General features: G+C 46.4%; 1 protein-coding gene across 3 annotated transcripts in view; it reads left to right on the top strand.

Moving 5' to 3' along the window:
* The window catches only part of LOC126203790 (F-box/LRR-repeat protein 3-like), a 347,594-nt gene that overhangs the window by 286,520 nt on the left and 33,790 nt on the right, over positions 1–27,284 (top strand). For 2 of the 3 annotated variants that reach the window (XM_049938160.1, XM_049938157.1), the window contains one exon: positions 21,550–21,718. In XM_049938160.1, coding sequence (XP_049794117.1) covers positions 21,712–21,718 — 7 coding nt within the window. In that variant the 5' untranslated portion in view covers positions 21,550–21,711. The remainder of the gene's footprint in view (positions 1–21,549; positions 21,719–27,284) is intronic. The other variant, XM_049938158.1, reaches the window with a different exon arrangement.

Raw genomic sequence — 27,284 nt, 5'->3', positions numbered from 1 at the left:
CGTCCTCCGCGCACAGTGGCAACGGTAGGGGCCGTTCGGCGGCCTGTCAGCCCCTCCCTGTAAGTGCTGGCAGCACCGTGGGCGGGCTCGCCGCGGCACCGCGCCTCACCCTCTGGGGGTCGCCAGCGCCGGCCACGGCAGCTGGACCACCGCGTCCGTCTCTCGATATTTCTAAACATATCTGGAATCCGATAACCGGTACTGAAAAAAGGTATATCGAAGAAAGTATCGATGTATGGACGAAAATACACTACTGGCCATTAAAATTGCTACACCAGGAAGATGACGTGCCACAGACGCGAAATTTTACCGAAAGGAAGAAGATGCTGTGATACGCAAATGATTAGCATTTCAGAGTATTCACACAAGGTTGGCGCCGGTGGCGACACCTACAACGTGCTGACATGAGGAAAGTTTCCGACCGATTTCTCATACACAAACAGCAGTTGACCGGCGTTGCCTGGTGAAACGTTGTTGTGATGCCTCGTGTAAGGAGGAGAAATGCTTACCATCACGTTTCCGACTTTCAAAAAGGTCGGATTGTAGCCCATCGCGATTGCGGTTTATCGTATCGCGACATTCCTGCTTGCGTTGGTCCAGATCAAATGACTGTTAGCAGAATATGGAATCGGTGGGTTCAGGAGGGTAATACGGAACGCCGTGTTGGATTCCAACGGCCTCATATCACTAGAAGTCGAGATGACAGGCATCGTGTCCGCATGACTGTAAACGGATCGTGCAGTCACGTCTCGATCCCTGAGTGAACAGATGCGGACGTTTGCAAGACAACAACCACCTGCACGAACAGTTCGACGACGTTTGCAGCAGCACTGACTATCAGCTCGGAGACCGTGGCTGCGGTTACCCTTGACGCTACATCACAGAGAGGGGCGCCTGCGATGGTGAACCTGGGTGCACGAATGGCAAAACGTCATTTTTTTCGGATGAATCTAAGTTCTGTTTACAGCATCATGATGGTCGCACGGCACAGAGCATCACGGGACCTGCACTCAGCCGTGACGGACCGACGCGGTACTAACGCGTACGTTTTGCGGCCGCATTGCAACATAACCTTCGGTCTTTCAAAGTGGGAAGTGTAATCATTTCTTATGTAATGATAACAATCTTTCTTGTCATTCTGTGTGCAACTCTCTTTATTACAGTCAGTGCATTTTTCTGGGCGGATGCCTTTCCTGATGCCACAGGCGTAAGGGAAGTTGTGCGCGCCATCTGTCTTTGAATCGTGTAAACTTAGTTCTGACAAGGGAACCTCCCCATCGCACCCCCCTCAAATTTAGTTATAAGTTGGCACAGGGATAGGCCTTGAAAAACTGAACACAGATCAATCGAGAAAACAGGAAGAAGTTGTGTTGAACTATGAAAAAAATAAGCAAAATATACAAACTGAGCAGTCCAAGCGCAAGGTAGGCAACATCAAGGAGAGTGTCACATTACGAGCGCCGTGGTCCCGTGGTTAGCGTGAGTAGCTGCGGAACGAGAGGTCCTTCGTTCAAATCTTCTCACGCGTGAAAAGTTTAATTTCTTATTTTCAGATAATTATCAAAGTTCAGGCACTCACACATAATCAACTTCGCTCTCCAAAATTCCAGGACATGTTCAGATTTGCTTGGACATATGCGGGATTTGACGGTCTACGCACGGAAACATTTGAAAACGTAAAAAACATATGTTTTGACAGAGGACAGGGAAAATTGTGCGACTGTGAAACTGTTGCATTGATTTGTTGCAGTTTATGTGACAAACTCTTATGTTTTCATCACTTTTTTGGGAGTGATTATCACATCCACAAGAAAACCTAAATCGGGCAAGGTAGAAGAATCTTTTTACCCATTCGCCAAGTGTGCACGTTAGGTGGGTCGACAACATATCCCTGTCATGTGACGCACATGCAGTCACCAGTGTCGTAAAGAATATATCAGACGTGTTTTCCTGTGGAGGAATCGGTTGACCTATGACCTTGCGATCAAATGTTTTCGTTTCCCATTGGAGAGGCACGTCCTTTCGTCTACTAATCGCACGGTTTTGCGGTGCGGTCGCAAAACACTGACACTAAACTTATTACAGTGAACAGAGACGTCAATGAATGAACGGACAGATCGTAACTTTGCGAAAATGAAGAAAGTAAAATTTTCACTCGAGGGAGGACTCGAACCAAGGGCCTCTCGTTCCGCAGTTGCTCACTCTAACCACGGGACCACGGCGCCTGTTGGGTTACATTGTCCTTGATGTTGCCTATGTCGCACATGGACTACTCAGTTTGTATGTTTTGCCTATTTTTTCATACTTCCACACAACTTCTTCCTGGTTTCTCGATTGATCTGTGTTTAGTTTTTCAAGGCCTATCCACTGTGTCAATTTATAACTAAATCTGAGGGGGGTGCGATGGGGAGGTTCCCTTGTTAGTGTTGTACTTCAACTGTTTGTGTATTGTATTCTCTGAAGCGGAAATTGGGGACCATACCAGCATTTGCGTTAACGAGCCTGAGGAACCACCTAAAAGCCACATTCGGTGTGGCCAGTGCACCAGCCTCGGTCGTTAATCCGTCGCAGGGGGGGATTTTCGATGCGGCTGTGGTGCACGGCCCTGTCTCGCAAGCTGAGCGCTGTGCGGTACGCTACACTGTCAGGCACGAGAAATCCGAGAGACTAGAGTCTAACTGATACTCCCTGTTCCGTTGCATATTTTCATTAACAGCTTCCGCATGCTGCACCGAACGAAAAGTCTGCTTTAGGTTCAAATGGTTCAAATGGCTCTGAGCACTATGCGACTTAACTTCTGAGGTCATCAGTCGCCTAGAACTTAGAACTAATTAAACCTAACTAACCTAAGGACATCACACACATCCATGCCCGAGCCAGGATTCGAACCTGCGACCGTAGCGGTCGCTCGGTTCCAGACTGTAGCGCCTAGAACCGCACGACCACTCCGGCCGGCCTGCTTTAGGCAGTGGCGCGGCACGGACCTGCTGTCCCGGCCGCGGGCGCGCGTGGACGAGGAAGTGTTTACACCGCCGGTACTCGGGTGTGTTGTTGTCTGACTCGATCGCCATGGCACACAATTTTCGAAAGACTACGCTCCAATTTACGTTCGACAACGAATTTGCCAGACCTAAAGCTTTCGAAATAGAGCGTTTTTTGAGGGAAGAAGTTCGTTTACCTGCTGCAGACATAATTGGAATACACCTGTCCATTGTAAGCAGTATAATGTATGTAAAGATGACCGATGATGCTGCGTGTGAAAGAACTCTCTCCGCTGCTCAAAGAGGATTTAAATTTCGACACTCTGATGGCCATATCAGCGATGTAACAGTAGCTCCTTCAGGATTGGGTGTGAGGGTCATTCGGATCTTTGAATTGCCGTTTGAGGTGCCAGAATCGATGGTTACTGAATCGCTGCGACCATATGGAACGGTACTTAGTCACACGCCTGAACGCTGGGCAAGTTTTAGTACCTATCCTGTGTTAAACGGCGTGCGACAGGTGCGGATCGTCCTTACTAAACATATCCCGTCTTATTTATACATTGGCGGATGTCGAGCTATTGTGATCTACGATGCCGGCCGAAGTGGCCGTGCGGTTAAAGGCGCTGCAGTCTGGAACCGCAAGACCGCTACGGTCGCAGGTTCGAATCCTGCCTCGGGCATGGATGTTTGTGATGTCCTTAGGTTAGTTAGGTTTAACTAGTTCTAAGTTCTAGGGGACTAATGACCTCAGCAGTTGAGTCCCATAGTGCTCAGAGCCATTTGAACCATTTTTTTGCAACTGCCATATGGAGAAGCGTCACAGCGAGAAGTTCCCACGCAACTGCCGATGACGTACGTGTCGGTGGCCCACCGGGAGGTGTTGCCAAAGTTCGGAGCGTGACAAGGACGTGTTTATGGAAGAGCAGACCGAGTTACGGGAGCATGGAGGTGACTCGGAGAATGACCCTATACCCACGTCACGTCAGTTGAGGGAGGAACCTTCCGAAAACTCACATGTAGTACGCGACGTGGAAGTAGAGGTCGAGACAGTGGCGCCGGCAACGGACCAACGAACGATCGACGAACACAGTGAGGCAGCAGAGGGCAGGGCACGCAAACAGCGATCGCCTAAGCGTCGCAAAAAGCGTCGCCATAGTTCGGGTGACACGTCCCCCCCCCCCCCCCCCTAGCCTAGGGGACACGGAAGGTATCCTAGCCGAAGAACTGTCTGACACAGAACACGTGCCTTTAGAGGACGCTGACAGGATTCCGTCAGATGGTGACCGGATGTCCTGCCTTTTAGATGGTCCCTCTTCATTGACACCGACTGACCCAGCGCTGCCGAAGAAGGAGTCAGGGACACCAATGTCCCGGCAGCCACGTCGAAATACATCAGAGGACGTTTCTCGGATGGATGACCACTGCGACTGGGCGGAACCACCCCCAAATGATGACCACTCACCTACAGGATGCACACCACGGAACGACAACAAAGGAGGGCAGCCCGTTGGCGGGCACCTCTCTGAGCACGAATAGTGGACTAAAGCCCTTGGAGTTCTCAATGACATGACACGAGCATGACAACGACAACGAACCAAGCATATAAGGTGGGCACAGTGAACATTAACACCGCACGTTCGCTTGCAAAGATGCAACTTCTCCGGGACATGATTTACGCCACAGACGTTGATATTCTGCTGATGCAGGAAACCTTCAATGCTGCTTTTCCCGACGTGCATGGATACAACACTTACCTAGCGCCGACTCCAGATGGAGGACGTGGCACAACGATACTAGTCCGGGAAGGGATTCCGATGTGTGACCTCGATTACCTTCCTTCGGCTCGGGGTTTGGCTATGACCGTGAACGGCATTCCTATCGTCAACATCTATGCACCCTCCGGATCTGACAATCGACAGGCGCGTGCACGATTCTACTCGGAGGAGATTGCCCCCCTATTCCATGGGAGGTATGACCACATCTTGGTAGGGGGGGATTTTAACTGTGTACTCACACTGAAGGATCAAACTCCTAATTTCAGCTCCTGCCACGCATTGAACACGATCTGCCGGGACATGGCCCTTATGGACACGTGGGAAAAGATCCATGGGCAGCGAGAGGGCTACACGTATTTTACTAGCCACTCGGCGAGCAGGCTGGCTCGGATTTATGTTTGACGGATTAAGAGATCACATGTTGGCTGCTGAACGTTGGCCCACAGCTTTTACGGATCACCTTGCATATTTATGCACGTTAACCCTCCCACGGCAGCGGGTCTGGCGGAGTCGTAGTTCCTGGAAACTTAATTCCTCCTTATTGGTGGATCTCGAATGTCGCCAGCGGATCGAAGAAACATGGCAGACTTGCACTCGCCGTCTGCCGCTGCACCGTACGGTTCTTTCGTGGTGGCTGCAGTGTGCAAAACCGGCGATACGAAGAGCTCTCATAACGTATGGCAAGGAAAAAGCGAAATGGCTGCGAGATACACTTGATTATTACTACATGGTGCTCCGCGACCTGTCCTCCAGGGCCCCATCGCCCGAGCGTCAAGCGGAAGTCCATCGCATTCAGGCCTGCATTTTATCGAGCACGAGACGTCGACTGGAGGGACTTTCGATCCGTGCTCGGTGCTTGGACAACGTCGATGGAGAACGTATTGGCATGCATCATGTGTCCCAGGGACACGCGCGTAATCGCCGATCCCTAATCACAGTCCTCCGTGATGACGATGGTCGGTCCTTGACATCACAACAGGCCATTGCTGCTGAGTTTCTGGATCATTACCGCCTCCTTTTCACTGGGACGCCGACGGACAATCGGACAGGAGAAGAAATTTTGCGACAGATGCAAACGGAGGAGGATGGTCCGGATGCAGAGGCGCTATTGGAACCCCTAACGGAAGATGACATCCGAGGCGCACTCGCGAAGGGTGCGGTGCATAAATCCCCTGGACCAGATGGGTTGACACTCGAATTTTACCGCGCATTTGCGGATTTAATGATGTCCCAGATGGTATTGATGTATAATGAGTTATTGAGCCCTGACACGGACGTTCCGTCGCAGTTCATGGCGGGACTGCTTATACCAATACCGAAATCGTCAGCGAGTGTCAGCGCCCATCAATTTAGACCGCTCACGATGCTCAATACTGACTATAAGATCTTTGCGCGAATGTTGACGGCAAGGCTCAAGACTGTAATATCCAAGACAATACCACCAGACCAGGCTTGTCTAGGGGTTCGGAGCAACATACATTCTATCCTCGGCGAATACCGTGACGTAATTTCCCTGACGGAAGCTTGTCGCATGCCAGCGGCGTTCGTATCGGTGGATTTTGATCGTGCCTTTGACAGGATCAACCATGATTTCCTTGACTCGACCATGCGACGCATGGCGATACCACAGGATTTTATTACCGTCCTCATGCGCCTCCTTCGCGGCGCTTCTTCGACGGTGAAAGTCAATGGCAGGGAGGTAGGAAAGATTCCTGTTTGCAGCTCAGTTAGGCAAGGATGTCCCTTGTCGATGATACTGTTTACAATAGCGCTCGAACCATTGATGCAGACTCTTCGACGGACTCTAGCAGGCGTCCGACTCCGTGCGAGCTCCTTCACGTGTCGTGCATATGCCGACGACTTGATGATACTCGTCCGGTCGGAGAACGAAGTAAGTCAGGTGGTTAACCTTCTTACTACGTACGGAGTAGCTGCGGGAAGCAGGGTCAACATGAATAAAACCAAGATCATGCACATCGGTCGAGGGCTGGACGCTCTGCGCAGTCCGTTTACGACGGTGGACATCTTGCGATGCTTAGGTGTCTTGTTCACCCGATCGCTACGGCAATCAGCGGCGGCGAGCTATCGACGTCTCCTCCAGAACGTCCGACTGCACATACGCAACAATTCACTCCGAACGCAAGACCTGCTCCAAAGGGTGGACTACACTAATGTTCACCTGGCCTCGCGACTGCCGCACTTGGCACATGGTATTGCTGACAGATTAATGGCGGCCTCTGGATACTATGTCAGCCAAGGAATGTTGTTTAAGATCAAATACGAGACTTCAACTCTCCCACACCATTCTGGAGGACTTAACCTCACGGATGTGCGGAACAAGGTTCTAGCTCTATACCTGCGAGCGACGCTACGAACTTGGAACCAACGGTAACACGCCATCACGTCGGCCATCCTGGATGTGCTCCTTCCCACGTCCTTTGAACCACCGGTGGCGATAGGCACAATCTCGCCCTCGTTTTCTCACGTCGCGCGATTTTTTGTTGATTTTAGTTATGTTCAGTTCCGACGCACCGACGAATCCACGATCACGACGGACGATTTATTTTTCCCTGACCCTGTCTTTTTTCCCTCACAAAAAACATCGGCAATCCGATGGATTGGAGGACACGCATCGCACTACGTGCTCTCGCGGACCTTGATATCGGGCATGGACTATTGGCATTATCTACTGGTACAACACGATATCATCCGACGCCACTCTAAATATAAAACGCATTTTGCGAACTTTCTAGGCAGCATGTTTCATAACCCCCCGAAGCGGTGGGGAGTCCCAGGTTTACGTTGTTTCGAGGGATAGGATTTATTCTCAGTGAAGTGACGAGGATGTCACTTCGGCCCTATATTTATTGGCCTTCTTTTTTTATATATGATTTTTCTTTTGGTACATTAAAATTAAGTGAATAAATAAAAAAAAAATAAAAAATAAAAAGGTGGCGCAGTGGTTAGCACACTGGACTCGTATTAGGGAGGACGACGGTTCAAACCCACATCTGGCCATCCAGATTTAAAGATTTCTGTGATTTCCCTAAATAGCTCCAGGCAAATGCCGGGATGGTTCCTGTGAAAGGGCACGGGAGGCTTCCTCCCTCATCGTTGAGCTTGTGGCCAGTCTCTAATCACCTCGATGTCCACGGCACGTTAAACCCAATCTTCCTTCCTTTTTCCGAATGGTCCGTTGTTACTGTTTCCACTGCCAATTCCAACTTGTTCCTTTGGTTCAATGCAATTCAACATTTCTCTTAACCAATTTCACTGTTTCATATGGCCACACGTTCTTATTTACACGGTTCTTTTCCTACCACTGATTCGAACTGTGGACTCGCTAGTTATCCGGCCAAAGCGTATTTTTTGAAATGCGCAGTTACATTCCTCTGCATAAAGTGTTAGTTGTCAGCAGTTGCATCGTACAGATATCTTATCGAGAGCTGCGTGAATATTCCTACTGGTCGGTAACAATTTGGAAAATTCGAAAGGAGATCAGAGTCCAGGAGGAAAAAAGAAAAACTTTGTGGTTTGTCAAGGTACTGTAATTATGTCAGACTCGGTTAGTGACTTGGACGATCAGTTGAAGGGAATGCATCGTGTCTTTAAAACAGATTATAAAATGAACATTAAGAATAACAAAACAAAGGTGAGGGACTGAAATGAAGCTAAATCAGGCGATGCCGAGGGAGTTAGGTTAGGCAATGAATTTAAAGTAGTTGAAGAGTTTTGTCATTTGAGGAGCAAAGTGACTGAAGATAACCGATGTAGACAGGATATAAAATGTACACCAGCAATAAGAAGAAAAGAATTTCCGAAAAAGAGAAATTTGTCAACATCATATACAAATGTAAGTTTTGGTAGTCTTCTCTGAAAGTAATTGTCTGGGGTGTAGTCTTGTATGGAAGTGAAACGTGGTCGATCGGCACTTCAGAAAGAGAAGAGATGCTTCTGAAATATGGTTCTACAGACGAATGCTGAAGATTTGAGGAATAGATCGAATAACTAACGAGGAGGTACTGAGTAGAAGTGAAAAAAAGGTATTTATAGCATAACCTGATTAGAAGAATGGATTCATCGATTGAACGTATTCAGAGGCATCGGCGAATGATCAGTTTGGCAATAGAAGAAAGTGTGAGGGATAGAAAATGTAGATGGAGGCAAACAGATGAAAACAGTTAGTAGATTCAGACGAATGTAACTTGCAGTAGTTTCTCGGAGATGAAGAGGCTTGCGCAGGACAGAGTAACGCGCAGAGCTGTGTCAAACCACTCTGCAAAGTGAAGACAACAACAACAACAACAACAGTTGTGGGTGACACTTGCTCATACATAATTGCGTTATATTCGAACTAACTGAGGTAGGAACTAACATTGTCTTTTATATTACTATGCTATTCTTTCTTTGCCTGTTGTACTTCCAAGATGGGAGAATTCGTTCACGTTTTCGATAGTTTATTGTCCAAACGTATAGCTGTGCTGCATTTCCACCTACTGCGCATTCCTTTACGTTAATTTTCTTGTTGTTCATGTGCATACACTGAGGCGACAAAAGTCATGAAATAGCGATAAACGCACATGCGGCGGTAATATCGCCAACACAAAGTATAAGGGCAATGTATTGGCGGAACTGTCACTTGTACCCAGATGATTCGCGTGGTGAGGCTTCCAACGTGATAATGGCCGTACCACGGGAATGAACACGCTATGAACGCCGCCGCTAGATGCATGGGACATTCCATTTCGGAAATCGTTACGGAATTCAGTATTCCGATATCCACAGTGTCAGGAGTGTGCCGGGAATACGACGGCCTTCACTTAACGACCGAAAGCAGCAGCGTTTTCATAGAGTCGTCAGTGCTAACAGACAAGCAGAACTGCGTGAAATAACAGCAGAAGTCAATGTGGGACCTACGACGAACCTATCCGTTAGGACGGAGCGTCGAAATTTGGCGTTAAAGGGCTATGACAGCGGACGACGGACGCGGGTGTTTTTGCTAACAGCACGACATCGCGTGGAACGTCTCTCCTGGGCTCGCGACCAGATCCGTTGGGCCCTAGGCGTCTGGTCGGATGAGTCCCAACTTCAGTGGTAAGAGCTGTTGGTGGGTTTCGTGTGTGGCGCAGATCCCAAGAAGCCACGGAACCGAGCTGTCAACAAGGCACTGTGCGAGCTGCTGGTGGCTCCATAGTGGTGTAGTCTGCGTGTACCTGGGATGAACCGGGTCCTCTGGACCAACTGAACCGACCGTTCACTGGCAGTGGTAAGGTTCGATACTTGGGGACCATTTTGCACCGATTCATAGGCTTCACGTTCCCAAACAACGAAGTTATGCCACTGGGCCACTACTGATTTCAAGAACATTCTGAAGATTTCGAACAAATGATTTGGCCAGCTAGATCTCCCGACATGTATGGGACATAATCGAGAGGTCAGTTCGGCAGCAAAATCCTGCACCGAGAACTTTTTCGCAATTATGGACGGCTACTGCGGCAGCGTGGCTCGATATATCTGCAGGGGGCTTCCAGTGACTCGATCGCACGCCACGTCGAGCTGCTGCTCTCGGCCGGGCAGGAGGTCGTTCGACACGATATTAAGAGGTGTCCCGTGACGTCTGTCCCCTCAGTGTGTTACAGTGATCAGTTAGCATGTGTCCCTTTCATTAAGCACTCGACATAATAAGTTTTCACTTTCGGCAGACACCGTTATATCGTCAGAAAACTGTACCGTTCTGATTTTCGGTGCATAAATAGTCTAGCACAGTATGGTTAATGTACAAAACGTGAAGTGTCTGCTGCTGGCAGGCACATGTTAAACAGCCCGGGTATAGGGAACAAACAAAAGACAATTCTTCTCCACAACGAAGCAAAGGAAAGGATGGTTCTTCAGTAACAAAATAAATGGTGGTTCGTAAATAACAGAGCCATTTAGACTTACAGAATCGCAAGGTACGTTTCAGTGAACACAGTCTTAAAGTCTGAAGAGCTATAAGTTGAAAACAGTGAATTAAGTTTCTGTAGCCACGGAGACTCGGAGATCTAACAACTTTAGGTTAAAACGGAACACGTTTCTCACTTCAGGTTTACAACCAATATCGAAAACCAAGCTTCAGACAAAAGGAATAAGCAGCTAACAATTCTTACGCTGTACTTCGCTGAAGAAGTACTGAGAGCCAACAGTAATGGAATATCAAAGTCCAGCAAGGATGGAAACTTTCTTTCTGACACTGTCTTATCAGCTAAAAGAACAACAGTATACTATTGTACCAAGTTTCAACGAGCATGACGCTGATCACTTAGCTGAGAAGGCAGCGTGCTGTCCGTAAGTCGATGGCCCTGTCCTTGGCAAAGCGAAGCGTATTGGAGATTTCAGGTTGTTGTCTGCGACGGAATTAATCTTCGGTGCTTTTTTTTGTCTTGATCGTTATTTGATTCGCCCGGGCGACATGTAGGTTGTGGGGGGGAATGTCAGAGGTACAGGCATCCCGCTCTTCAACCAAATGGCAATAAAGAATTAGATGGGACGGAAAACAAACAAACAGAGGAGATATTTATATTGAATTTAAAACTTTTTGAAGGTGAAAAATAAAATGGAAGTTTGTAGATATACTAGAGACATGACTTCTTGCACTGGAAGTTAAAAACAGCAATAAAAAATGTAAAATGAAACACAATAAGTGCAATTTAAAAAATTTAAAACATGGTGCCAAGACACTGATATTTAAAAGAAGCACTTTCCTGCCACTAACACACTGGAAGGACCGGCCCTGGTATAGGGAGTCTGTTGTTGGAGGGGAAAAGGTTGGCCGGTGAGAAAGGTGGCGTAAGGATGGAGGACTAGAGCATAGCAGTGGTGGGGGTAGGAATGGCTCCTGGGACAGAAGGTGTGGACGAGAGGGGGGAACTGGTGAGACTAATAGTTGTTGGAAAAAGGAGGATGAGGAAAGAAAGGCAGATGGGGGGGAAAAAAGAGGCTAAGGTGGGGAGGGGAGGGAGAAGAAGCCCTGACAGAGTGGAATGGAGGGGTGCAATCCCCAAGTTCTGCCATTTAGTAGTTCTGGTCTCTTGTGGGCTTTCCGATGGATAGTTAGTAGGTGTGGTTTTAACGTTAACTGCTGCTCGATTTTTAGTCAGATATTTTAGTGTATTAGTTAGCTGTATAGGACGGCCATAAATGGCAAGGTAGAGCTCGTGGAAACAGAAGGTGCAGGTAGTGCATTCCATAATTATTGCCTTCGATTTGGAGGGTTTGATATTGAGGACCCGTCGGTTACGGCAGGGAGTAAACTGATGGAGGTGGATTTAGAGGGATCATTGGGATTTCCGGAGTGTATAACAGAGAGCGAGGGATGCGGTACCGTCAGCATATCGAAGCAGGTGGACTGTTGTAGGTGATTTGAGCATATCGTCCGAGTAGAAGAGATGGAGGAGAGCAGAGAGGACGGAGCCTTCGAGCACGCCTGCAGTGGCAAGGAACGAGCGAGAGTCGGTTTCGTTAATGGCGGGAAAGGACGGGCGATTAGAGAGGAAGGTTTTCCGGAGTTGGTGTGCTGGCCTAAAGAGCCGCCTCGTGTACAGATACGTGGCACGTGGCACGGTGACTGCACGAAGAGGGCGACCTGGCCGGTGTGTTGCTGACGTCCTCCAGTGCTCTCACCACGGAGTTTTGGGGTCGCCAAGTTCCGCGTCGTCTGCAGTGTAGGGCTGAGCTGGCTGCAGCCTGGTTCCTTTGCGGCCAGATGTCTAGGGCGCCACGCAGAATGGGTGTCAGGTGTGGCAAGGAGCAATGCCTCTGCACACTCTGATTTTGGCCACTGGTATCACTGCATCAATCCAGACTAGCACGACGTGCTTCACATAAAGACATACTGGCCACACACCGTAAGGTCACTTGTGAAGTTTAGATGTAGGGATTAGATACCTGTGTGGGTGGCTCCCCGTTTAGACTGACACACTGCATTCTGTGTTTCGAGAATGCAATCAACAATCAAACAATCGAAAATCCGGGATGGAATGTAACAATACTATGAGAAGGAAAGTTTCCACTCACCATATAGCGGACATGCTGAGTCGCAGATAGGCACAACAGGAACATGCACAATATACTCGTCCACCCTTACACAAACCCTGCTCCCAATCCCTTACCTCATGGTTCATACCCCTGTAAGAGACCTAGGTGCAAGACCTGCTCGTACATCCTCCCACCAGCACCTACTCCAGTCCAGTCACTAACATCACCTATCCCACCAAAGGCAGAGCTACCTGTGAAACCAGGCGGCGGCGGATGGCGGGTGGAAGTCTTGAGTACAAGTGCTAAACTACGTGTACACAGAGTTTAGCACTTGTACGCAAGACTTCCACCCGCCATCCTGCTTCTGGTAAAGCGCAATCATTCGCTACGACATTGCAGGGAAAGTTCCCACCTGCGCAATTCAGAAAAGCTGGTGTTGCTGGGAAGGATTGCCGACGGGATTATAAAATGTTGCAGCAGAATCTGCACGATTCAACGCTGAGAATGCCGTTGCCTCTATTAGCTAGTGATAGTGGCTTTGCTGCCTCCGCCGGCCGGAGTGGCCGTGCGGTTCTAGGCGCTACAGTCTGTAGCACGCGTGACCGCTACGGTCGCAGGTTCGAATCCAGCCTCGGGCATGGATGTGTGTGATGTCCTTAGGTTAGTTAGGTTTAAGTAGTTCTAAGTTCTAGGGGACTGATGACCACAGCAGTTAAGTCCCATAGTGCTCAGAGCCATTTGCTGCCTCCCTTCTAGAATAATTACTTGCAGCAAAAATAGGGTGTCAGTGACGCGTTAATTGTCTACGTCTACATCTACACGTGGCAGTGACTACAAGAAAAGGTAGCTATCATTGGGCCACCTAAACAAAACGTGCAATAAAACCCTCGGATGTTGTAATAAATACTGTATTTTCAGGGTAACTTTTGTTTACTGTAGCGCAGTGTAAAAGATAATGCTCAAGTCATAAGTAATAACGTTCAGGAAGAACTTCGGGGTTTAATGAAGAGCCTGTAAAATCATTAATACGCATTGATCCACGTCATTGTACTCGAGAACTGGCAATTGTGATGAACATAATCATTCCGCCATCGTGCGACGTTGCATGGAACAGAGAAGGTTAAAAAATTGGCTGTGTGGGTACCGCATGCCCTGAGACAAAATCACAAAAATCAGCCTGTGGCCGGCCGTATGTGGATCTCTGCCTGCTCATTATCAGTTGGTTCGTGAACAACACCGACTGTTTCCATCATGTGACGAAAAATGGCCTCTTTATGCTAACGTAAGGAAAAGAAAGGAATTATTGAGCCCAAACAAAGCAGCAACTCCCCGTACAAACACAACATCGACGGTATGGCGTACTACGAATTGCTTCCCCGAGGTGTAACCATCATAGCTGACATTTATTGTCAACAACTCAGGCGTCTTGCAGACGCAGTCCGAGAACAACGACCAGAAAGACTGTGTGAAGCGATGCTACCCCGCGATGGTGCCCGCTCGCACCCACCTTATCCACCTAATCTTGCGCCCTGAGATTTTCACTTTTTCCCCTCCACCAACCTCCCAGGAACTTCCTTTCCGGATGCAAACGCGCTCCGAACATGGGTCGACGAGTTCTTCAACTCGAAACCACGTGATTTCTACAGTCCCGTAATCGAAAAGTTGCCGCAGGATTAGCAGACTGCTGTAAATAGTGAAGGAAAACATATTAGTGATGACGAAAGTCTCTGTTATGTGTGTCTGTTGTGTTTATTAAACTTATGGAAAAACTAGCACTCCGTCTTCAGGCCACAAGTGGCCCATCGGGACCATCCGACCGCCGTATCATCCTCAGCTGAGGATGCGGGTAGGAGGGACGTGTGGTCAGCACACCGCTCTCCCGGTCGTTATGATGGTTTTCTTTGACCGGAGCCGCTACTATTCGGTCGAGTAGCTCCTCAATTGGCATTACGAGGCTGAGTGCACCCCGAAAAATGGCAACAGCACGTTGCGGCTCGGATGGTCACCCATCCAAATGCCGGCAACGCCCGACAGCGCTTAACTTCGGTGATCTGACGGGAACCGTTGTATCCATTGCGGCAAGGCCGTTTATGGAAAAACTAATCAACCGTTATTGTGTAGCATCCGAAATATTCGAACGGTATTCAGGAGTATATCCTGTAAAAGTCTCTTTTTCTCCGCTAGTTCCCCAGGATTAACAAATAAATAGATTCCGCTCTTTGGCATTCGTTGCAGCTGATTTATATGAACATCGTCACCAGATATGTATTTGGTGCGACACCGTCTAGCGACCTGACGGTCTGCTGGTACAGCGCGTACTTGCAGACGGAAGGTCGCCAGGTCGAAGCCTGCTCAGTCTCCTTTTAACTTAGCCTTTACCTCTCACCAACAACGACACGTGGTTCCGGTTCGACGTTAAACTGCAGGTCCCCTTTCCCCGTATTGATAACTAACGTACGATGACGACTCCCAAGTCGCCGAAATGTCGTCCGATTGAAAGACTTACACTAGGCCGTTGAGCACCACAAAATTATTTTAATTATACTCACATCTTCTAAGTGAAGCCGTCTACCTTACAGCATATGAATTTTCTCCGAATCTTTCTGTTTCCGTAGCCTCATCAAGCTCCGAGAAAGTATGAGATTTTTTTTTTTAAAGCCGCGCAGAATTAGACGAGCGGTCAAGGGCGCTGCAGTCATGGACTGTGCGGCTGGTCCCGGCGGAGGTTCAAGTCCTCCCTCGGGCATGTGTGTGTGTGTTTTTGTCCTTAGGATAATTGAGGTTAAGTAGTGTGTAAGCTTAGGGAATTATGACCTTAGCAGTTAAGTCTCATAAGATCTCGCACACATATGATTTTTTTTAATTTAATTAATTTATTTATTTTTTATTTTTGAAAAAAAGTACTATTTGAGATACAAATGAAACAAGTAGACTTTTCTTAGCAATTTTATTTTTACACGAAAGACTGTGTTTTAAACTACTTTTCTACATAATTCCCAGCAATATTTAAGGCACTTACCGTATCGTACAACCAATTTTATTTGCCATCCTCGTACAAATCTGCCGTCCGAGCATAACTTTCGATAATTTGAACGTTCCTTCAGAAAAGGCTTCAGTCGAGATTCGATGTTAACAAATTACTCTGTATCAGAAACACTTTCCTTACTGTAACTCTTCAGGCTTTCCCGGCGGTCTAATGACATCTTGGGTTGTCGGGTGTTCTGCCGGATATCAGCGTCGTACTTGCACGATATTTCGGTCACGTAGCTCATAACCTTCATCAGGTGCGATCTGAGACTGCTCCTCGAGTGGACCTGGTCCAGTATTTATGCCTATGGCCTTCCCCCTCCACCAACGGCTGCAGGCGCTTCCTCTGTGGTCCGCGCCCATTCCCTGCGACCTGCTGGAGCGCTGCTGCTCCGTTTTCGGTCCGCTGCGGTTCTAGGTGTTCCCTCTGCGGTCCGCGCCCACCAAACCCGCTCCTGGGGGTTTCATCTACGGTCTGGGGTACCAAGCGTTCCCCCTGCGGTCCGCGCCCGCTCACCACGACCTGTTGAAGCGTTGCCGCTCCGTTTTTCGTCCACTGCGGCTCTGGATATTCCCTCTACGGTCCGCGCCCACCAGTCCCACTTCTGAGTGTTCCATCTTCGGTCTGGTGCGCCTGGCAGTCCGTCAGGGGCTCGTTTTCCATCTCCATGTCTCTGGTTTTTCTGTTTGTGTAGTGTTGCAGCTGGCCCCGTTGCTCCTTTAACAATTCCAGAGCCGGATCCCAGGCTCTGCTCAGCTGGTACCCTGTGTCACGGTTCATAAGACCGTCAGCCATTTTAATTTCTATCGATTCTCTTATAACACTGTCCCAAAATCTGGGTGTTTGTGCTAGAATCTTGGTATCCTCATACTTCATGGCATGATCTAGTTCTAGACAGTGTTCAGCAATGGCTGACTTAGTCACCTGTCTTAATCTAGTGTGCCTCTGATGTTCTTTGCACCTGATCTCCACAGTTCTTGTCGTCTGGCCAATGTAGGACATGCCACATTGACAAGGTATATTGTAAATCCCTGGTTTTCGTAATCCCAGGTCGTCTTTGACACTCCCCAGCAGTCCCCCGATCTTGTTGGATGGACAGAAAACACACTTGATATTGTGTTTACGGAGGATCCTACCGATTCTGGCAGAAATAGAGCCAGCATAGGGCAGATATGCCACCTTCTTTGCTTCATCTTGGTCTTCTTCAGGAACCTGTGGTATAGTAGCTGGTTGGAGTGCCCTCTCAATTTGTCTGTCCGTGTATCCATTCTTGGAGAAAACTGTTTTGAGATGTTCTAGCTCTATAGGTAGATTCTCTTGGTCTGACAGGGCCCATGCTCTGTGTACCAAAGTGTTCAGAACCCCATTCTTCTGTGCAGGGGGTGACAGCTGCTGGCCTGCAGATATAAATCAGTGTGTGTTGGTTTTCGGTACACACTGTGGCCAATTGATCCATCTGATTTCCTCTGGACTAGTACATCCAGAAATGGCAGCTGGCCATTCTTCTCCAGTTCCATGGTGAACTCGATATTAGGGTGGCATGAGTTAAGATGTTCGAGAAACTCATTGAGCCTGTCCATCCCATGTGGCCAGATCACGAAGGTGTCATCCACATACCTAAAGAAGCATGTGGGTTTAAATGTGCCCTCTCCTCAAAACTCTCCATAAACATGTTGGCAACCACAGGGGACAGTGGGCTGCCCATAGCTACACCTTCAGTTTGCTCGTAATATTGGTTTCTGTACAGGAAATACGTGGATGTCAGTGTATGACTGAACAGGTCCAACAGAGCACCGTCAAATTTCTCTGCAATCAGTTCTAGTGAGTACTTCAGTGGGACCCTGGTGAACAGCGATACCACATCAAAACTAACCATGATGTCCGAATCTGTGATGTGCAGTTGCTTGAGGCCTTGCAGGAAATCTTCTGAGTTGCGGATGTGGTGAATACATTTCCCCACATATGGAGACAGGAGACCTTTCAAGTACTTGGCTGTTGTGTACGTAGGTGCCCCAATATTACTGACAATTGGACGTAGGGGCACGCCCTCCTTGTGTATTTTAGGCAGACCATACAGTCTAGGTGGCACTGGCGCTTTTTCCCGTAGTTGTCTGATGATCTTATCGGGCATCCCTGTTTCCTTCAAGAGAGCACTAGTCTTCTTGGCCAACTTGTCCGTGGAGTCACACTCCAGAATTCTGTATGCAGGGTCCTCCAGAAGTTGGCGTACTTTCTCATCATAATCCACCCGCTGCAAGATGACAGTGGAGTTCCCTTTAGCCTCTCCTCGGTTGTGATGTTCGATTTCGGCGGCCTGGCCATGGTGAGGGCCCTGCAGGTCTCTCGGCGGACTTCCTCTGCCACATTAGGTGGAAGTGTGGCTGCAACTTGCTCTACTGCACTGACGAAACCTGAAATGGGTACGTTTCTAGGGGTCGTAGCAAAGTTGAGACCCTTGCTGAATACCTTTAAGGTTATATCATCAAACTGTATGCCACTCAGATTCGTCACAGTGCGTGTCTCTTCCATCTGCTGTGCTTTCTTACTCATGCGGTCAAACTTTGCAGATTGGCAAGATGAGGCATTCCTTCTAGCACACTCAGCTAAAGACCTTACTATTACCAGTCTACTTTCGCAAACATCAGTTATCCTGCTGCCCAAATAGCAAACTCATCTATGTTTTAGTGTCTCATTTCCTAATCTTCGAGGATACTTAAAAAGTAAGTTAGATATTATTATTGCCTTATAAGTAACTTTTATTGAATGCTGCACCACACTTCAAAGTGACACATACACATTATACTATTTTTCAACATAGCCGCCAACTCCCTGTAAACAATAATCACTAAGTTCTACCGAAGGTTTTGATTCCTCGGCGACAGACCTCCGCTCGGTGGTCACGGAGGCATTCTAAAACGACTGTGTGAATGTCCTTGTCATTGGAAAACCACTCTTCCCCAATTGTCCTCGCAGCTTGCCGAGAAGATGGAAATCACACGGTGTGAGATCGGGACTATATGGTGGACGTCTGTACATCTCGGTCAAATTTTTGGCTCCATTTCAGTGTGGCATGATGGAACTTTATATTTGGTCCGTATTCTGCCAGAATTTCACGGTGAACTCGTATGTAATTTAGACATTTTGCGCACAAGAACTGCACTGACTCGCATACTTCAACTTTGGAGTACGTTTCCAGTTACCACACTGTTCCACTCACACAGTGTGACGAGTGAGTAGGTGTTATCTGTATCGTGGCAGGGAAACAGGAAACGTGTACTCTCTTCTCACAGTGCACCACTGTCATCGTCCCGTGTCCTTTGTGTGGTATTACATCTGTAACTTACTTTCTGAAGTCCCTGCATAATTCTGTCAGCATCACTTGGTACAATTTGGTTACATTCCTTTATGTTTGTCCTATTTTTGTCAATATTCGTGTAATAACCTCTTTAAAAGACACGGTCTGTTCCATTCAACTGCTTTCACAAGCCCTTCACCACTTCTCAGAATTTCCGTGTTATCGGTAAACTTCAAAGCTTTTATTTTTTCTCTATAAACTGTAATTTTGTTTACATATTTCTGCTTGGCGTTACATTCTGGGTGTTCTTGACACACCACAGCCCTGGATGGTTTGTACTGTTGTTGCTAATGGACGCCTAGAGGTCAAATTATCCGTGTGTACACAGCTGCACACTGTTGGTTGGCACACTCAAATGAGATGTGTTTGGATTAAACATCTAACACGCTACACGCGCCAGTAGTTATCTCATCATCATAAATACAGAATCGTGGCTGCAGCATAAGTGTACCGGTACACAAATTTATCAACTTTCACATTTGGTCAAGGATTTCATATTCTTATTATTACAGGTAAAGTGTATCCAACCAGGAACATTGTGGTGTGATTGTTTTTACTCAAAATAAATTAATGCAGGAGATATTGGGATTCGAAGATGTCGTAATGTCATTATCGTACAGGAAAATGTGTGTCAAAATTGAAGCCTGAGAAGCAACAACCAAGTTAACTTTCTAGACCAATTGTTTACTGTTCCCAAAAAGTGATTGGTTTAACTTAAAATTCTATAATTTGTAAGTTATTGATTAAGTAAGGATATGAAGACACCAACTATTCTTATACTTTGTAATTTTTCAAAATATTGTTCTGATGATATTGATGTTGGCACAATAAGAAATGTACACTATAAATGAAAAGGCAATGTGCAGTTCTGTTGCATTCTCCTTGGAGTCTTGGGATACTTATGAGCCATAGTTATTAGTAGGCAGCAATCATCAACTGCTGTAGTTGACCACGGCTGACCACAATGAAGCAGACATTCAGTGTCCTGTGTTACACACACCAGTGGTCGAATGTCCAAATGATGTCACGGTGTATGCCAGATCTCCAGATGACATCTTGTGCAGGCAAACCTTGTCATTAGGTGACAATGTGCACTGTAAGATCATATCTTGCTTTCCAGTAAAAAATATATCTAAAAAGAAAGATGATGAGACTTACCAAACAAAAGCGCTGGCAGGTCGATAGACACACAAACAAACACAAATATACACACAAAATTCAAGCTTTCGCAACAAACTGTTGCCTCATCAGGAAAGAGGGAAGGAGAGGGAAAGACGAAAGGATGTGGGTTTTAAGGGAGAGGGTAAGGAGTCATTCCAATCCCGGGAGCGGAAAGACTTACCTTAGGGGGAAAAAAGGACAGGTATACACTCGCGCGCACACACACACATATCCATCCACACATACAGACACAAGCAGAAAAATGTGGTTGTGTCAAAGTTTGAGATCTAGGAGTATGCAATCTACATCTTTATCTGGATCTACTATTTTTAAGATATCATGTGAAACTCACTAGTTTTGAGACAGACTTGTTTTTCACAAGAAAAATAATAATTAATTTTCTAGCTCAAAATTTTCTTTAGGATCCAGTAATAACTAGACACGAGAAGTATCTGTGTGTAATTCTGGGAACCCATTCTTTTACCAGTAATTGATGTTATTTTCCAGTCGGATAGGTTCATCCCCGACACCTAAATTCAGCTTATATTCTTTACTTCTATCTGGTTATAATTTTGATCATTAAGGCTCACAGCAGTGTTAGCTACTTTTCAAATAATCAAAGCCCATGCAGAAAAAATTGCCTTATATACTGACAGAGCTAACTGAACTGGCAGACATAGTTAACTGTAGATTACTGTGTGTGTGTGTGTGTGTGTGTGTGTGTGTGAAAAATGGAGGAAATAATGCTACTCGTGTGTGTGTGTGTGTGTGTGTGTGTGTGTGTGTGTGTGTGTGTGTGTGTGTGTGTGTGTGTGTGTGTGTGTGTGTGTGTGTGAAAAATGGAGGAAATAATGCTACTCAACCTATTACCCTACTCGGGTGTCGGGTGTTGGTTTTATCTAATATTTAAAGCAAAGCAATTATGTAGCTGTATACATACACTGTCAGCTATATATGCACTGGCAGATTCAAAGCCTATTTAATGCAAATCAGCATGATGTGAAATTCATGTACCTGACCCCCAATATTCTCATAAATTATAGAAGGACTTTCTAATAACACAGTTTCACTTTGACTTAGAATATCAGGATATCAGTTTCCTACCTGATGTCTACATGCAACCTACTATAGACTTTTACACTGGAATATAAATCTCCATCTAGACCTTAGATATGAATGTGTAGTGAGTTCGCAATTATTTTTGCTTCTAGTACTGTGGTATTGTTGTTGTAGGAAATGTGCTGCTTCAACATACACTAAGTGCTGAAGCTCGCACTGTTATCTTGCAGCTGCTGGAACCAGCATTTTGGAATTATGGGTCTTCTTCAATACTCAAGAGTCTCATTTGTTGTTGTAAACAGATAAAGTGATTACTACAAGTAGTAGGAAGCAAACATGAGAGGTATGTATACAAAGGATCTTTCTCTCTTGCTTAGTCTGTAGTGTCACACTGTGACAAACTTTTCGATAAATTACCAAATGGGTAAATAGTTGGTTTCATTTTTGCAACATGTAGTCTATAATTCTTTCTTTGATAATTATCATCGTACTGTTCATGTTTCTTAGACTCTCAAGAGGGTGGCTGAAGAAAGTAATTGAGTCTATAGAAATCAAATTAACATTGATTCTACTCATTTTGTTCTAATTACTGCTGACTGTGTTTATTAACATGTCTAACATATCGGTAAATGAGATTATTTAAAAAACTATCACATATATTATTTATGCTGTTGTTAATCCCCATAATCAGTTGTGCTTTCATAGATGTAGAGATAGTAAACCCTTTGTAGTTTGCTAGCTGCAGTTTGCAGTCATCAGAAAACAGTCAGCTCCAGTCAGTGTCATTCAGTTTCTGTCAGTTCAGCTACTCCAAATTGCCCACGTGGCGAGGTTTGTCTCAGAGAGTGGGCATAGCACTCATTAAAATATTAAGAAAGTAGAAGCAAATGTGACAAATTCATGGTATGGATGAAAATGAAGAACTTAAAACAAAGAAACCTGGCAGCTTCTTCTGCTGTTGTGTAATTGGTTTTTTCATTCAATCTGAAAATGGTTTGTTCAAATCCTACCTTTGCAAGAATTCTTCATCAGTAGGGGAGGAGTGGTGATATCTCGATTACCAAATTGTGTGCAAGTGCTGTGGACTATATCCCAAACATATATATGGTGTCAGATACAGGGCCAGGTTGAGAACGTTCTTCACCATGAGAAACTTGTCATTTGGTACCTTCCCTCAGACATAAGTTTCCTTTCATTGTGCTCTTGATAAGATCCTTAAAAATTAATTCAAATTTAGTGCTTGTGGAAGTGGGTTGTTTTGCTTTGAAAATAATTACTCAGACATTTCTCTGCAACAAAAATAATCTTTTTCCAGTGCTAAACATTAAAAGAAGAAACCATTTTTTTCCTTTTAAGGTAATTCCTGAGATCTTTAAAAGCTTCTAGCGAAAAAAATTGTTATTATATATAGTGTGGAATACATTTCATAGCAAACATTGACACGGTGAACATATTCATGGATAGAAGGAAGAATGTTCCAGTAAACATGGGTCCACAGAGCCATCTACAAGATAGCTGGGAATGTGGGGTTACATACCGCCACTGACTTATGTATAAAACATAGTTGTACTTAGTGCAAATGTATTTGAAATGAAAATTTTCAGTCAATTCCGCACATAATTGGGCTCAAATTTCAACCATAACCGATCTTAACTTACTTAATGTTGGTGAATGTGGTACATACACTATGGGATATAACAGGGCGTCTGATATAATGGATGTGAGCACGTACTGTATCTTGGCCTCCAATATCAGCTAACCTCAATCCTTTGGATTTTTCTGTCTGTGGTTGTCTCGAAAGTGAAGTGTACTGAGCTTCCACTGACACGATAGAGGAACTGGAACACCAGATTGTACAGTCTTGTCGAGATTTGTGAGATGATGTGGGGGAAACTCACTACATAGACGATTGCAGTTTTGCCTCCAAATGTGACGAAGACACGTGGAGCACTTCCTGTAACGAGTACGAATGTGTAGTAATTTGTTACCTGTAATTTGCTGAAGCAGTATTCTCGAGGTCGACCTTGGGTGAAATTTCAGTCCAGTTAGATGAAGACATTGAAAACTTTGCATTTCAAATACCTTTGCACTAACTAGGGCCATATTTCATTACAGATGCCTGTAGCAGCAATTAATCACACATTCTCAATTATCTCACAGATGGATCATCGGCTTCTCCGCATCCACTGAAACACTTCTGCTTCTACGAGTATTATCGTATACTTTCACCTGTTTCAGTTGTAGCTACTAATAATTTCTCACCCTGCATACGAATTACATGCACTGTGGCACCTCTGATGCCGCTCTCAGCAAAGTACCCTCAGCGGTCGCTTGTGTCGCAGGGGCCTTAAACCGGCCATTGTCACACGGGTTGAGAATGTCAGACTATTGGTGACACTAAGTTAAGTTGGTGTAAACCAGATGGTAGACTTTGGTTTATTGGTAGAATCCTGGGGAAGTGCAATCAGTCTACAAAGAACATTGCTTATAAATCACTCACGTGACTGATTATAGAATATTGCTCAAGTGTGTGGGACCCATACCAAATAAGACTAACAAGGGATTTTGAACATTTACAGAGAAGGGCTGCATGAATGGTCACAGGTTTGTGTGATCTGTGGGAGACTGTCAGTGCTGAAGGATCTGAACTAGCAGACTTCTGAAGATAGATATAAACTCTCTGGAGAAAGTCTGTAAATAAAGTTTCAAGAGGAAGCTTTAAAAGATGACTCCAGGAATATACTACGATCCCCTACATTTCACACACAAAGGGATTGTGAAGATAAGATTAGAATAATTGCTGCATGCAAAGAGGCATTCGAACAATTATTTCTTCCTGCACTCTGTATTTGAATGGAATGGGAAGAAACCCTAATAAATGATACAATGCAATGTACCCTCTGCCACGCACATCACGTCGGTTTACTAAGCTCGAGAGTGTTCTTTGGTGTTACTCGAGAAGATTATTATGTGCTGGTACCGAGTTTAACCTTCCCCCCTTCTTTTGACATCATAATCACTAAGCAGTGTTTCCAACTCACACATAATCTGCACAAAAGAGCTATATTTTCACACAGTTTTTTCACTTGATGATGGAAATGTATTTTCATATGCACAGAAAATAAGAATAAAAAATTCCGAATTAGATATCTCAAATTGTAGGGAACTACTCAGCTGGTAATGCCACTGAAGTTATAACTGTGTGACTCCTTCATATCAACACTCCTGTACTTGTTAGATATTCCTCACACTGTGAATTGTGATGAGGGTTGCATTATAAGAAATCAGAGGTTGGCGGCATATGTTGGCGATGCAGCTGGCCAGTGCTTCACCCGAGCCACTGACGAGCTGAATTACCTGTTTATAGGAAAACCAGAACCCTGGCTTCAAACATTGAGAATACAGCTAAATCTCCTAATAACCAATTAGTTATGTTCCAGTACTGTAACAAATTCCAGAAGAATGGAAAAACTGTTAGAAGCAGACTTCTGGGAAGATCAGTTTGGAATCTGGAGAAATGAAGGAACACGCAAGGCAATACTGAGCCTACAACTTACCTTAGAAGGTAGGTTAAGGAAAGGCAAACATAGGTTTATAGCATTTGTGGACTTGGAGAAAGCTTTTGACAATGTTGATTGGTATATTCTCTTTGAAATTCTGAAGGTAGCAGGTATAACATATTGGGAATGAAATGCTATTTACAACATCCCCCCAGGCGGCTGACGGTTCTTTCGTGAGTTCGTGCGTGGCGCACATAGGGCCCCGAGCTATTGCAGCTCATTTTCCATTCACTAAATGCTTTTCCTTCTCCCTGCTCCCTCCCTCCCTGTCCATGCTCCTTCCCCATTGCCACCTGCTTTCCCTCTCTGTGTTCTGCTTTATGTCGACCTGGCTATTCCCCTGGTTTCCTGTATTGGTTGCAATTTTGTTCCTTTTGTCTGTCCTTTCACCCTTTTGGTGTTTCGGTCCCCACTTGAGGTTTGACCTCCACTTCAAAATTTCCTGTTTTTAGTGTGAGCCATATGGGGAAGAACTCCCTCCCTAGCATCTACAGTGTGGATTCCTCTCCCCTCCCCACCGTAGCCCCCTTCCAACCTGCTAGGTCACGAGTACATGTAGCCAGTCCGTGTGGTGGGGCTGTTATGTACCCACATGGCTGAGCCCCCTGACAACACAGGGATCACACTACTGATACCTGAGCTATTCTCTCACTGTGTATGCCAAGGAGTGGTTGCTTGTCTTCTCGGAGCATCAGAACTCCCGGTAACGGCTGCCGTGCCAGACGGCCCTTGCTGTGGCTGGGTGGTGCCCATGGGGAGAGCTCTGTTCAGAGTGGGTGGTATCAAGGCAGATGCTTGGCACATGAAGCGTATCAAGCTGCAAAAATCTCACATGGCCGTCCCTTCGAATGGTGAAGAATCCTTAAATGCCGTCTTGTATGACCCGGCAGCCTTCCTCTCTCTGTCTACACCATGGGAGGAGGGCCAGGCTAGCCATCTTGGGCTGAAACCTTTTCACTGTTACCTCGTCTGTACTAAGACATATGGGGACACAATCACTGCCAAAAAGCCATTGTTTTTCATGGAAAATATCGAAGCCAGGTTTGGTGAAGTGGAGTCTATTAGTAAGATGCGGTCGGGCTCCCAGTTGGTCAAAGCTTCTTCTGCCACCCAATCCGCAGCTCTTCATGCCTGTGATTGTCTTGGTAATGTCCCAGTGTCTATCACTCCTCACCATTCTCTGAATATGATCCACGGAGTTATTTTTCAAAGGGACCTCACCCTACTGATGAGTAACTCTGGGCTAATCTGGAGCGGCGTGGCGTTCATTTGGTCCGACGTGTGCAGAAGAGTCGCAAAGACAACCACACTGATACTGGCGCCTTAATCCTGGTTTTTGAGGGGGATACCCTCCCAGAGAAGGTCAAGGTTATGTGCAACAGATGTGACGTGAAGCCGTAAATCCCTCCATCTATGCGGTGCTTTCGGTGCGGGCATATGTCTTCCCGCTGTACGGCGATCCCATTGTGTGGTGACTGTGGCCACCCCATCTGCGAGGGAAGCCCTTGTGTTCCGCCGCGTGTGTGTGTTAATTGTGTGGACTGCCACTCTCCTCGATCACTGGATTGCCCGGCTTACAAGAGAGAAAAGAAGATTAAAGAATATAAGTCCCTGGATCGCCTGTCTTACACTGAAGCTCGCTAAAAGTATGAGATACTCCATCCGGTGTCACTGCCTTCAACTGTTGCCTCTGTTACTTCCTCCTCCTCCTCCTCCTCCCCCCCCCTCATCCTTACCCCAGCCCAGCCCCACTCTACCCTCCTCCTCCCATGCCGTTCCCACGACCTCCTATCAGGGAGTCGCCCCCCCCTCCCCCATCCCGGCTGAAGAGGTGCCCCCTGTCTTTGGCATCTGCCGGTGATCGGGCTCCCTCCCAGGAACCCTCTCCCCTGCGTCTCTCAGGCCAGAAGGATGTTACCACCACTCAGCCACGAGGCGCACCATCTGTGGGCCTCAAGATCGCCCACTCTTTTGGTTCCCTATCTTGCAGACGCCTCTACTTCCCCTGTGTCCTGTCCTCCTCCACCTTAGAAAGAGAAGAAGAAGAAACATAAATCCCAAGACGAGGCGGCCTGGTGCCCCCGGAGGTGCCAACTCCCCTCTCGCACCTGAATCTGACATTTTATTTATGAATGTCACCCTGTCCTTGTCAGTGACAACTACTGACAAAGTGGCCTGACATACTCCTCGGCTCCTTCATGCCTACCTTGGACTCGTGCCACACGATCATCCAGTGGAACTGCAATGGCTACTATTGTCACCTACTGGAAATGCAACGTCTAGTCTCCTCATATTCTGCGTTCTGTCTTGTTCTCCAAGAAACGCATTTCCATAATGACCACTCTCCCA

The sequence above is a fragment of the Schistocerca nitens genome, chromosome 9, assembly GCF_023898315.1.
Source record: "Schistocerca nitens isolate TAMUIC-IGC-003100 chromosome 9, iqSchNite1.1, whole genome shotgun sequence".
NCBI classification, from domain to species: Eukaryota; Metazoa; Arthropoda; class Insecta; order Orthoptera; family Acrididae; genus Schistocerca; species Schistocerca nitens.
The sequence above is the reverse complement of the archived record's forward strand: the minus strand, read 5'-3'. Positions and strand labels throughout refer to the sequence as shown.